This window comes from Coenobita brevimanus, chromosome 46, assembly GCF_032717465.1.
Source record: "Coenobita brevimanus isolate Jiangsu-jjx chromosome 46, ASM3271746v2, whole genome shotgun sequence".
In the NCBI taxonomy this organism is placed as follows: Eukaryota; Metazoa; Arthropoda; class Malacostraca; order Decapoda; family Coenobitidae; genus Coenobita; species Coenobita brevimanus.
In genome coordinates, this window is record NC_136999.1 from 8016674 (window position 1) to 8029057 (window position 12384).

The window sequence follows — 12384 nt, forward strand, 5'->3', positions numbered from 1 at the left end:
CTTGTCACATTCCAAAGGTCTAGTCTTTCCATCTGAACTGCGACACAGAGACGACAGATAATGTTGAAGTAGTGATGTTTGTTGACAGTCTGACTTTCTAGTGCTTATTTGTATTGCACAGCATGGTGGTCAGAAACAAAAACAAAAATGTCAGCATGTGAGTGCATTTCGCCTTACTATGGACATATCATACTTTTTTTTGGCTGAGGAACTCTGCATGATTCCACTGGGAGGACTGTTCTGTGGTTTCTGGGTCATACCAGTACACCCAGGTCTCATCTTCAGCGATAACAGCTTTCAGAAAGTCTGAATCACGACTTGCACACTCCAACATGACTTTAGCAACATTCATCCAAGAGAAGAGATCATGATGAATGCATCAAAGCACCTGCAGGAGATATCAAAAACTGATTTTGAAAAATGTTTCAAGCAGTGGAAAGAATGATGGGCTATGTGTCAAGTCAGAAGAGGCCTACTTTGAGGGAGATTAGTGTCCTAGCTCAACAGGTTAGCTATTTATTTTTTTAGAGCTTAAGATTGGATAATATCTGAACAGACCTCGTATATGAGATCTGTTCAGAAAGTATCCGACCTTAGGCTCTAAAAAAAGAAATAGCCAACCAGTTGAGCTAGGACACTAAACCCCCTCAAAGTAGGCTCCATCTGACTTGACACATGTAGCCCAGTGTTCTTTCTCTTGCCTGAAACATTTTTCAAGGTTGGTTTTTGGGATCTTCTGCAGGTACTTCATCACATTCACATGAACAACAAGCCGTATGGATGAACATTGCTCAATATATGTTGGAGTGTGCAAATCATGAACCAGACTTTCTGGAGGCTTTTATCACTGGAGATGAGACTTGGGTGTATGGGTATGACCCAGAAACCAAAGCACAGTCATTGCATTGGAAGCATACAGGTTCGCCTCGTCCAAAAAATGCTCGACAGTTCCGCAGCAAGGTGAAATGCATGTTGACACTTTTTTTCACCTACCATGGTGTTGTGATCATGAAAACACACCAGGTCAGACTGTCAACAAACATTACTACCTCAACATTATCTGTTGTTTTCATGCTGCAGTTCGGTGGAAGAGACCAGACCTTTGGAAAGCGGCAAGTTGGAATCTGGACCATTACAAGACCCCTTCCCATTCTCCTCAACTGATCCAGGAATTTTTGGCCAACCACAATATCCCGCAGATCCATCAGGCTCCCTACTTAGCAGACATGGCTCCGTGCGAATTTTTGTTACCCCCCAAGCTCAAAACTCTGCTGAAAGGTTCCCAATTGAGACAAGAGAAGAGATTATGATGAAAGCGATGAACACCTCGAGGAGATACATGGCAAAAATATGTAGTACCATAATACCCTGATATGCAATACCCCTAGATGCGATACCCTGGCTTAGCGATGAGGGTAGGAATACCACCAAACCCCGCCTAATGATGGCCAAATCCCAGTTTAACGATGAGATTTTATTTTTTTTTTACCGATTTTGATGATATTTTAGACTAAAATTGTGTGTTTAGGTTGATTACCTCCACCAAGGAGGTTATGTTTTCACCCCTGTCCATTTGTTTGTTTGTTGGTTGGTTTGTGAGCAAGATTAAACAAAAATTACTGAATGGATTTCCATGAAGCTTGGTAGAAGAATGGGCCTTGGCTCTGAATAGACTCCATTAAATTTTGGTGCAGATCCGTATAAAGGCACGATTCCAGGAAATTTTTTTCACTTTAACATTGCGAGATAGGGCATTTTTTGACATTTTCATAAATTTTTCAGTGAATATTGCATGGATCATGATGAAAAAAAATAAGACATATTTAGGATGTTGGTATCTACAAATGTGTACAGTTTGGCGCTGATTCATAAAAAATTCTGGATCTAGCAGATTTAAACATGCTTTTATAGGGGGGTAGTCTTTTTTTAGCTGCCTTACAGTAACAAATAGGACTTGATTGAATTAAAAGGAACAGTATGTTGAGCCTTGGCGGAGGTATGCACTCTACTGAGTGACATTCTAGTTTATAAACTGTTTTTATACTTTGATTAATTTGTTTCAGCCAGAGTTAGGGTGAACATTGTCATTTTGAGGTACAGTTTACTAAGCTTGAATTTTTTCAGACATATTTGACTATTTTCAGATTTGATTTGTTGGTTTCAGTGAGTTATTTACAGGTGTTAGGCTTAGGTTAGCTTCCTTTACAGCTGTCAGGCCATTTAGATTGGCTTTAAACTTGTTTTTGGGCTCATTTGGGTGGGTTTTGGACTTGGTTCGGGGGAAACCCAAGGCTGATAAATGCTTCCCATTACTTTTCATGTTAAAAGTACCCCAATATACAATACGCCGCCTAACGATGGGGTTTGACCTAACCATTTACATCGTTAAACCGGCGTATACCTGTTCTGTGTATGTACATTGGCATGTGAGTACTGTATGTGCATAATCTGTCAGTTGCCTGATGCCTGTCTTTTAGGGGTTATATCGGCAAAAGGTCAGTCTTGGGTGTATCTGTCCCTGCTCAGTATGACCCCTCTTCCCTTGATACACCACCCTCCCTCATAATCTCACTTTGTGAAGAGTGTGTGAGAAATGGTGGTATGTTGGGGGAGAGGGGATCTTAATGTTATGTATACAAGTAGGTGATTAACCTACAAGTGCTAGGATTTCTCTCTGATAAGCAAAATTGATGATGATGATAATGATGATGATAAGGAGGAGGAGGAACATTATCTCTTGTTATCCTAAATATACCCCTTTTTTGCACAGTGTCAAAAAAGATAACTGAGGTATTATTTAAGTCTTTCAACTGCTAGGATATGTCTCAACTGAGCAAAATCATTTGTGTGCATGAATAATATACCCATATGCAGTAACAGCCATGAAATTGTTAGAGAAAGTCCTTTTTATTCATCAGGGATGTGTTGCAAAATGTAACTTTTTCTGTACAAGTTTTTCAATATATTAAGGGATGCTGATATATCAGTTATATAGCTAGTAATGGAAGTTTAATAGGCAGTTTTCCTGTCAGCTATTATGGACTTAATAGCAAATAAGAACATCAGAATGGCAGCATAGAATGAGGACTAAAAAAAATAGTATTTATTTACCGGTAATTTTATTGCAACAAAGAGTGAGGACTGTATGAAAAAATAGTACTTACTGCATTTTATTGTGCATTCATGCGTTTCACTGGATGTGCTCTTGATTAGTTCTTCCCAGCTCTCTCTCTCTCTCTCTCTCTCTCTTTTTTTTCTGGACTCTACCTTATCCCACCTTTGGATGGGAAAAAAAGAGGTTGGAATGATGATGGTGATGTTGTTCTTTCACCAGGCCCGTGAGTTCTTAACAGCAAGTGAGCTACATAGTGCAGTGCGTGGGACAGTGAACTACCTTTGTGGATTACAGCAGCCCTCAGGGAATCTACCATCCTCCCTGTCGAATCCCACTGACCGCCTAGTCCATTGGTGCCATGGTGCCCCAGGAGCCGTCTTTCTCTTCGCTAAGGCATTTCAGGTTACTTTTCCTTTCCCTTCTGGACTTTTCCTTATTTATCATCATTTAGTTTTCCTGTATATTACAGTATACCATGATGAATCTTGCTTTCCTGCATCTCTCTCTCTCTCTCTCTCTCTCTCTCTCTCTCTCTTTTGGTCCTTGTTTAGTGTTCCTGTTCATTAAAGCATGCTATGTTGAAGCTTGCTGTTGTGTTTTGCTTTCTTTTGGTCCTCATTTAGTTTTCCAATTCACCAAAACTTACTACTATGAATCTTGCTTTTATGCCTTACTCGCTTTTAATCTTTGTTTGGTTTTCCTGTTCATGAAAGCATACCACATTGAAGCCAACTTTTCTGCTTTACTTTTTCCCAGTGTTCAAACTGTACACAGAATGACTAAAAACGTCTTTCATTGTACCCCTCCACGCAGCACTACCCGTCATAAATGTAGACAGAATCATAGCCACCATAGACGTTCAAACAACAATCCTTGGGGAACCTATCATGCTCCCCCCCCCCCCAGCTCTTGAGACTGCTAGGTCCAATGATGTTTTGATGCTCAGAGGGTCATTTTTCTCATCAGTGAGACTTACCAGATTGATTCACACTTTACAGCATTACTTACACATTCTGTCTATGTATCAGTCCTCCTCTCTTACTGCTTCTTCCTCTCCCTCTAGTCACATTTTACTACTACTCTTTCTACTTCAGGCACTCTACTCTGAGCACCAAGCTTATTGATTTCCTGTAACCCAGAAAGCTGTTTACAGTTCTGGTTGGTAATGATATACTGGAACCACATTATGGGTTGAAGTGGAGCCTTCAATCATGTCCCCATTAACTGGGTGGAGAGACACAAGTGTGGCTTCCATCCAGGAACCAAACCTTCACACTATTCCCCATGTCTCACTGTGGCGAGGCGCTGTTAAACTGCATGGGAACATTGGTTGACTGCATTTTTCCCCTATGCTAGAACTTACAAGATTGAATAATGCTTCATGGTTTAACCCTGTCAACTTCCCAGTCCTACAGAAAATGTCTATAAAAACCCCTCCTCCTCCTCCTTTACCCAGCCCAACACTTATATCTGCAACTTTCTATCTGTCTATTTGTCAGTTTATCTATTTATCTGCAGTATATATTTATCTTAGTGGTAGGTGGTGGCGACCATCATCCACTCACTTGATGTAGTGCTGCCTACTTCTTCCTTAGTGTGCATCATTCATTTTCTGTGCCTGTCCTCCTCTCTTCCTATTCCTACCATCTTTCCTGTCACTTCTTATTGCTTTTCATTCCTTTACAGGTAGCTTTACATTGAGTGACAAGCCAAATGGTTTCCTGTAAGCCAAGAAACCATTTACAACGCTGGGTGGTAACCATATAACCAAACCATACGTACTCCCTACGTGTCAACAAGTGGGTTGGTGGAGGGTTAGTGCCCCTCCCCGTAAAACAAATAACTCAGAGTCAAATGGCCACCCCTTGCGGGATTATGGCATCTGGCAATAGACAGATAGATAGATAGATAGATTTATCTGTCTGTAACCAAATGCTGTAATCCTATAAGGGGTGACCAGAAACAAACTGCCTCCATGTTGCCCTGTTCCTCTGCCATAAGGCTCCCCTCCCTCAAACTCACACCTTTCACCTTCATTTGTCTCCACCCCATTCTTTTATCAATCCTCTGGCTCCCCTTCCACCTCACTCACATACACTCTTCTACTCAGTCTCACATTCTCCATCCTCTCCTAGTGACCCGACTACACATATCCCCATTAATCCGGTGATGTATTTTCCACTTTATTCTTGATACAGTGAGTCTTCAATATACAAAAGGGATAGGGACCAAAAAAACCTTTCGTAATCCGAAATTATGTATATCGGAACGATTTTCCCCATTGAAATATACATAAAAATGGGGGGATGCGTCCCAGGACCCCCTTGGACCCACTACGAAAAATTTACCTCTCCTATTTTGAAGTAAGTAATACCTATAGAAGTAAGTAATACCTGTAGATGTAGAGAACGAGGTGGCCATTTTCCTGTACATCTCCATTTTCTTGGTCACAGTCCCAACGGTGGAAGCTGCGAGGCCTAAAGCATGCCCAATCTCTGAGACTCCCTGCCCTTCCTCGTGGCATCTTATAATTTCCAATTTCCTCTCCAGAGTTGGAGTATGGTGTTGCTTCTTTCTTGCATCGGGCTCCACTGATGCTGGAGATGTTGCAGGGTGCTTGGGAGGCATGTCTAAACAGTACGAAAAGTTGTAGAGCTGCGAAAATACCCTCACACACAGCAAAACTGCGAGGAGGGACATGGACTTGGTTCTGGAACAATTCGCCGTGAAGTCAATTCACCATCAAAACATGGACGATTCCCCATCAGGACAATTCGCACCCAAGACGATTCCCCGTCATTTTATACATATACTTCATATTAATTGATTAATACTATAATAACTAATTTCATGGGGAACTGTCAAGGTCTGTGTTCATTCAGCAGCGTAGGCTTTGGATATTATTTATAATTTGCACTTGTAGTCAATAATTAACTTGCTTCTGCCTCGCTATTGTCGACTTTGAATTATAATCTGACTTCTCCCATAGCTGTCTTCAGTAATTTTTATTGTAATTTTTGGATGCAGTCGGTTCCGATTGATTTTTTTTTATTTTTTTTTAATGCAAGGAAGAAGGAACCAAAGGCTATGAGCCTGCAAAACAGTTCCTTCTAAAAAAAAAAAAAAAATACAAGAGAGCCAAATTCAAGATCTGTTCATTTCAGGATGCCTGGACACACTGCATTTGAAAGACTGGAGATCATAGGAAGTAGGAAATACAGACAGAGAGAGACAGTTCCAGAGTTGACCTGTTGCATAAATGAAGGATTGGGAGTAACGGTTAACTCTTGCATTAGAGTATTGGACAGAAAAAGGATGAGAGTTTATTGCTAGATGGGTGCTACGCGCCTGTCGTAAAGGTGGAGGGATTCAAGCAGACAGTTCAGAGGAGCAATGACCATGGTAGTAGTGATAGAAAAGAGATAAAGAGGCAACAGTGTGGTGAAGAGACAGAGGTTGAAGGGAACCAGTAAGAGGAGCAGAGTTGATGAGACAAAATGCCTTTGACTCCACCCTATTAAGAAGAGCTGTATGTGGGGAGCCTCCCCACACATGAGAGTTGTACTCCATACAGGGGCGAATAAATCCCATGTATAAATTCAACAACTGTGCAGGGGTAAAAAAGGTATGGAGTCGGCTTAGCACACCTAATATCTTGGAAGCAGATTTTACCAGAGATGTAATCTGATCTTTCCAAGATAAATCCCGAGTGAATGAAACCCCAAGGATGAAGCTGGATTGAGCTGGATATTATTTAATTTTAATGGGTACTCCTGTGGAAGATTCTGTCGGGTTGATAGGTGTAAAAACTGAGTCTTAGGTGCATTAAAAACAACAAGATTATTTTTACCCCAGTCAGAGATACGAGCCAGGTCGGACATTAGGAGTGCCACAGCCTCATCCCTTGATTGTTGAAGTAACTGCTGGGGTGGACGTTGCAGGAACCGAATGGAAAGGTGAAGGGTGGAATCATCAGCATACGAGTGGATAGGGTTAGATGTACAGCTTAGAAGATCATTGATGAATAAAAGGAGGAGAGTTGGTGATAGGACAGAGCCCTGAGGAACACCACTGTTAATAGATCTAGGGGAAGAACGATGGCTGTCAACAACAGCAGCTATAGAACAACCAGAAAGGAAACTGTTGATGAAGGCACAGATAGAAGGATAAAAACTGTAAGAGGGCAGTTTGGAAATTAAAGATTTATGCCAGACTCGATTGAAAGCCTTTGAGATGTCAAGTGCAATGGCAAAGCTTTCGCCAAAGTCCCGAAAGGAGGATAACCAAGAGTCTGAAAGGTAGGTGAGAAGATCGCCAGTGGAGCGTCCCTGATGGAACCCATACTGACGATCAGAAAGAAGGTTGTGATAGGAAAGATGCTTTAAAATTTTTCTGTTAAGAATAGACTCAAAAACTTTTGAGACACAGGATGTTAAAGCAATTGGATGATAGTTAGAGGGTTGGGAGTGGTCGCCCTTCTTTGGGACAGGCTGAATGAGAGCAAACTTCCAGCAAGAAGGAAAGGTACAAGTTGAAAGACAAAGGCGAAAGAGTTTACCTAGGCAGGGTGTAAACACAGAAGCACAGTTCTTGAGGACAACAGGAGGGACTCCATCAGGCCCATATGCCTTGTTAGTACTGAGGCCAGTGTTGGCAGAAAATACATCAGCTGAAGAAATTTAATGTCAGCCATGAGGAAGTCAGAGGGGGAAAGTGATGGAGGAACAGCACCGGAATTGTGTAAGGTGGAATTGGAGGAGAAAGTCTGAGCGAAGAGATCTGCTTTATCAGTAGAAGAAATAGCTACAAAGCCATCAGAGTAGAAATGAGGAGGGAAGGATGATGAGGTAAAGTTGTTAGAAAGGTTTTTGGCGAGGTGCCAGAAGGAGTGGGAAGAATTTGAGTTGGAGAGTTGAGAGCATTTAGTGCAGATGAAATTATTTTTTAGCAGAGCAAAGAACAGACTTAGCACGATTCTGGATAGAAACATAAAGAAGATGTGATTCAGGGGTGGTATGTCGCTGGTACCTTTTATAGGCCCTTTCCTTGTTGCGGACAGCATTAGAACAAGCGTGATTAAACCAAGGCTTTCTTGCATTAGTCAAAGGATATGAGAAAGGAAAGTATGCTTCCATGCCCGAGAGAATAACCTCTGTAATGCGCAAGGCACACTCAGATGGCTCCCGACCATGGAAGCAATAATCATTCCAGGGAAAATCAAAGAAGTACTGCCTGAGGGCCTCCCACTCTGCAGCTATAAAGTGCCACAGTCGTCGTTTCTTTGGAGGGTCCACAGGCTGTACCAGAATGAAAAGACAGGTTAAGGTAATAAGGTTGTGATTGGAGGAGCCCAACAGAGAGGAAAGATAAACAGTGTAAGCAGAAGGATTAGTTGTAAGGAAGAGATCAAGTATGTTGGAGCTCTCTCCAAGGCAGTCAGGGATACAGGTAGGGTGCTGTACAAGCTGCTCTAGGTCATTAAGGATAGAAAAGATGTAGGCTTGTTGGTTAGCTGAGAATGTAAACGTAATATGAATATTATTCATATGATTTTGGAGTATGTCGATCGTGTACTTGAGGTTTTTAGGCATTTATATAAATGCCATTGTCTTATATTTACCCTTATGTTAAACGATGAAGTGAAACATCATACGTCACCTGATTCACGTTTCAATATACAGTACTGTACTGTATTTATATTTTTTCCCGTTAATACCAACTGTTTGATGCCATATTTTACATTTATTATAAAAAGAATAAACCACAATCACCTTTATAACTCATATAAATCGATAACTGAATATACTTTGCTAAATAAACTGATATGTAAACAAATGACGGGGAATCGACCTGATGCCTAATTGTCCCGAAACTGTGGACTCAGCTGAGAAGCATGCGTAAAACTGTTTACCAGAGAGGGGTTAGTTCGTTTCCTCGCTGCAAATGAGCGCCTATTTTGAATTTTTTGTATTTCCTTTCATATCTCTATTCATATAATTGAGAAAGATACTATAAGAGAGAAGTGGAGGAATGATTGGGCAAATATGAATTGGAGCAGATGGGGTACGTGGAAGGTGTGTGCAGGATATTACAAAGGAAATATGTGCAGCATGTGATGTGGTGTGTGGGATGAAGAGAAAACAGAGGGGTGTGCAAGGAACAGTGTGGTGGAATGAAGAGGTGAGACAGGCTGTGGCACAAAAGAAGAAAGTATACAATGAAAGGATGAGAAATAGAGGCGTGGAAGAAGTTGAGAGGCGGAAGAGAGAGTTATATGTAGAAAGAAAGAGAGAGGTGAAAAGATTAGTAAGAGAGAGTAAGAAGAGAGCAGATGAGGAATTTGGAAGGAACTTGAGTGTAAAGTGGAGGGACTGTAAGAAAATGTTCTGGAAAGAGGTGAAAAGAGTAAGACAGGGTGGAAGTGAAGTTGGCAGGGGAGTGAAAGATAAAAATGGTAGATTACTAGTGGAGAAGAGAGAAAAAGTGAGCAGATGGAGAGAACAGTTTAAGAAATTGTTGAACATAGAGGATGGAAGTAATGCGAGTATAAGTGGCTGGGAGAAGGAGGGAGGTGAGAAGACAGGAAGAAATCAGTAGGATAGAAGTTGTGGAAGCAATGAAGAAAGTTAAATTGGGGAAAGCCACAGGAATTGATGGAGTGTGTGGTGAAATGCTGAAGCATGGGGGAGAGGTAGTTGTAGAATGGATGTGGAAAATGTGCAGTTTTGCCTGGGAAGAAGGTAGAGTCCCGGAGGATTGGAAGTCAGGTAAAATTATTCCCTTGTACAAAGGAAAAGGGGAAAAAGAAATGTGTGGTAATCATAGGGGCGTCTGTCTTCTTAGTATAATAGGAAAAGTGTATGGTAGGATACTTATTGACAGAGTTAGAGAAAGAACTGAGGAATTAGTTGGAGAAGAACAGGGAGGCTTTAGGAAGGGAAGAGGTTGTGTAGATCAGATATTCATTCTTAGACCTTTAGTGGAAACGTTTCTAGAGAAGGGAAAGAAGTTGTATTCGGCTTTCTTGGATTTGGAGAAAGCATATGACAGGGTGGATAGATAAGGATTGTGGAAAGTATTAAGAATATATGGAGTAGATGGGAAGTTGTTGAATGCTGTGAAGAGTATGTATGATGGTGCTAAGGCTGCAGTGCGTGTGGATGGTGAACTGAGTGAATTTTCCTCTTTGAAGGTTGGGTTGAAACAGGGATGTGTCATGTCTCCATGGTTGTTCAATCTGTACATGGATGGGGTAATAAAAGAGGTACAAGGTAGGGTAGTGGATGTTGGAGTGGCCCTGGTGAGAGAGGGTAGTGTTTGGAAACTCCCTGTGCTGTTGTTTGCAGATGATACTGTGTTGTCGAATGAAGACGAAGGAGAGCTGCAAAGCTTGGTGGATGAGTTTGGGAGAGTGTGTAAGAAACGGAATCTAAAGGTGAATGTAGGGAAGAGTAAAGTGAGGTCTTTGAGAGAGGTGAAATCAGTGAATGTACAGCTAGGTTGGATGGTGAGGAATTGGAAAATGTGAGTACGTTTAAGTACTTGGGTAGTGTGATGAGTAAGGATGGAGGTTTGGAGGGTGAAGTGCTTAAAAGGGTACTGCAGGGAAGAAAGGTTGCTGGTTCCCTGAAAGTAGTGATAAGAAACAGGGATGTGAGCATGGAAGTGAAAAAGTTACTACATGACAGTACTGTATTGTGATACCAACTCTAATGTATGGAAGTGAAGCTTGGACGTTGCTGGAAGGACACAAGTCAAGAGTGAGAGCAGTGGAAATGAGTTATTTAAGAGGAGCCTGTGGAGTCACATGGAGAGACAGGCTGACGAATGAGGATATAAAGGAGCGTTGTGGTGTGGATGTGGATGTGATAGGAGGCATTAGGAGGAATACACTGAGGTGGTTTGGCCATGTGGAGAGGATGGAGGGTGAAAGATTGACGAAGAGAGTGTATGTGAGTGAGGTGGAGGGGGGAAGAGGGAGGGGGAGGCCGAGAATGAGATGGAGGGATGGGGTGGAGAGGTATATGAGAGAGGGGGGTGTGAGTTGGGAGCAGGGCAGTGAAATGGCGGGGGACAGGGCGACTTGGAGGCGATTTGTTTGTGGCCACCTCAAACGGGATTGAGGCGTCTGGCAATAGATAGATAGATAGATAAAGATACTTTCGTATTGTGGAATTTGTCCATTATTCATCGCTTTCGTAACATCGAAAATTCGTACTTTGGGTTTTCATTTATCAAGAACTCATTGTACTTTCAGATGAAATTGGCATTGGGAAAGAATTCAGGTTGGGAAGGAATTAATGCAGATTGTTTTTCACCCTGTCACTTGAAAATCTCTCCAGAGCTTAAGAGTATTAATTGAAGGTAGCAAAAACAAAATACAGAGTATGTTGTTAGAGTGAAGGGACTTATAAATAAAAAAACTATTCTCTTCTCCTCCATACAACACTACACTTCAAAATTATATATACAGGCAGGCCTATGTCAAAGTCAGAAGGTGTTCCAAAATATCACATCTTTTTCCAGTCAGTATTTACCAGTACTTTATGGGTGACATGGAGGCAGTTTGTTCATGGCCACCCCTTACGGGATGAAGGCATCTGGCAATAGATAGATAGACTTTACGGGACTCTCTTTTGCAGCGGTGTTCTCCCTCTCACACATTTATTTTTATCTTGTGGGATGATTTGATGCTCCAGGTTGTTGGAAATATATTTTTATACATTAAACTAGCCTAATCTGTCCCTGCATTGAGGTGTTTTTGGTGAGGGATTTGTGCCATTTGTTGTTGCACATGGCAAAGTAATGCTGTCTGTATATGCTGTAATCCCCTTTGTTTTGGTTAGATGAGGTTAGTTTAATACAAAAAGACACTTTTCTGACAATCTCCAACATCAGATTTCCACATTTGCAACAAAAACAAGCTGATGATAAAAGAAAAACACTGAAATAGAGGTGCCGGTACAGTAAATATTGACCCTTTTCCCATACAACTGACTCTGTGAGCTGAAGGAAACTGGCAGATCAGCTATTTAGGGAAAAAGAGAGCTTTAACTGATAATTTTAATGAATTCTCTGTGCACTTGTAGTTGAAATGAATGTCAGAAAAGGCCACATATAATTAGGACTCATTGTGGAAATGCAAAGCCACCACAGCCAGTCAAAACTTGTGACTATATAGCACACATCATGAGCTCCTACCTGATATTCATGGCATAGACATATAGTAAAAACACTGTGACTAATATCATCACACACTGTGACTAATT

The 12384-nt window shown here is 41.4% G+C and overlaps 1 protein-coding gene across 1 annotated transcript in view; it reads left to right on the top strand.

The window, feature by feature from the left end:
- The window catches only part of LOC145398758 (lanC-like protein 2), a 170043-nt gene that overhangs the window by 129035 nt on the left and 28624 nt on the right, over positions 1-12384 (top strand). The window contains exon 7 of the mRNA XM_080271565.1: positions 3335-3517. Coding sequence (XP_080127691.1) covers positions 3335-3517 — 183 coding nt within the window. The remainder of the gene's footprint in view (positions 1-3334; positions 3518-12384) is intronic.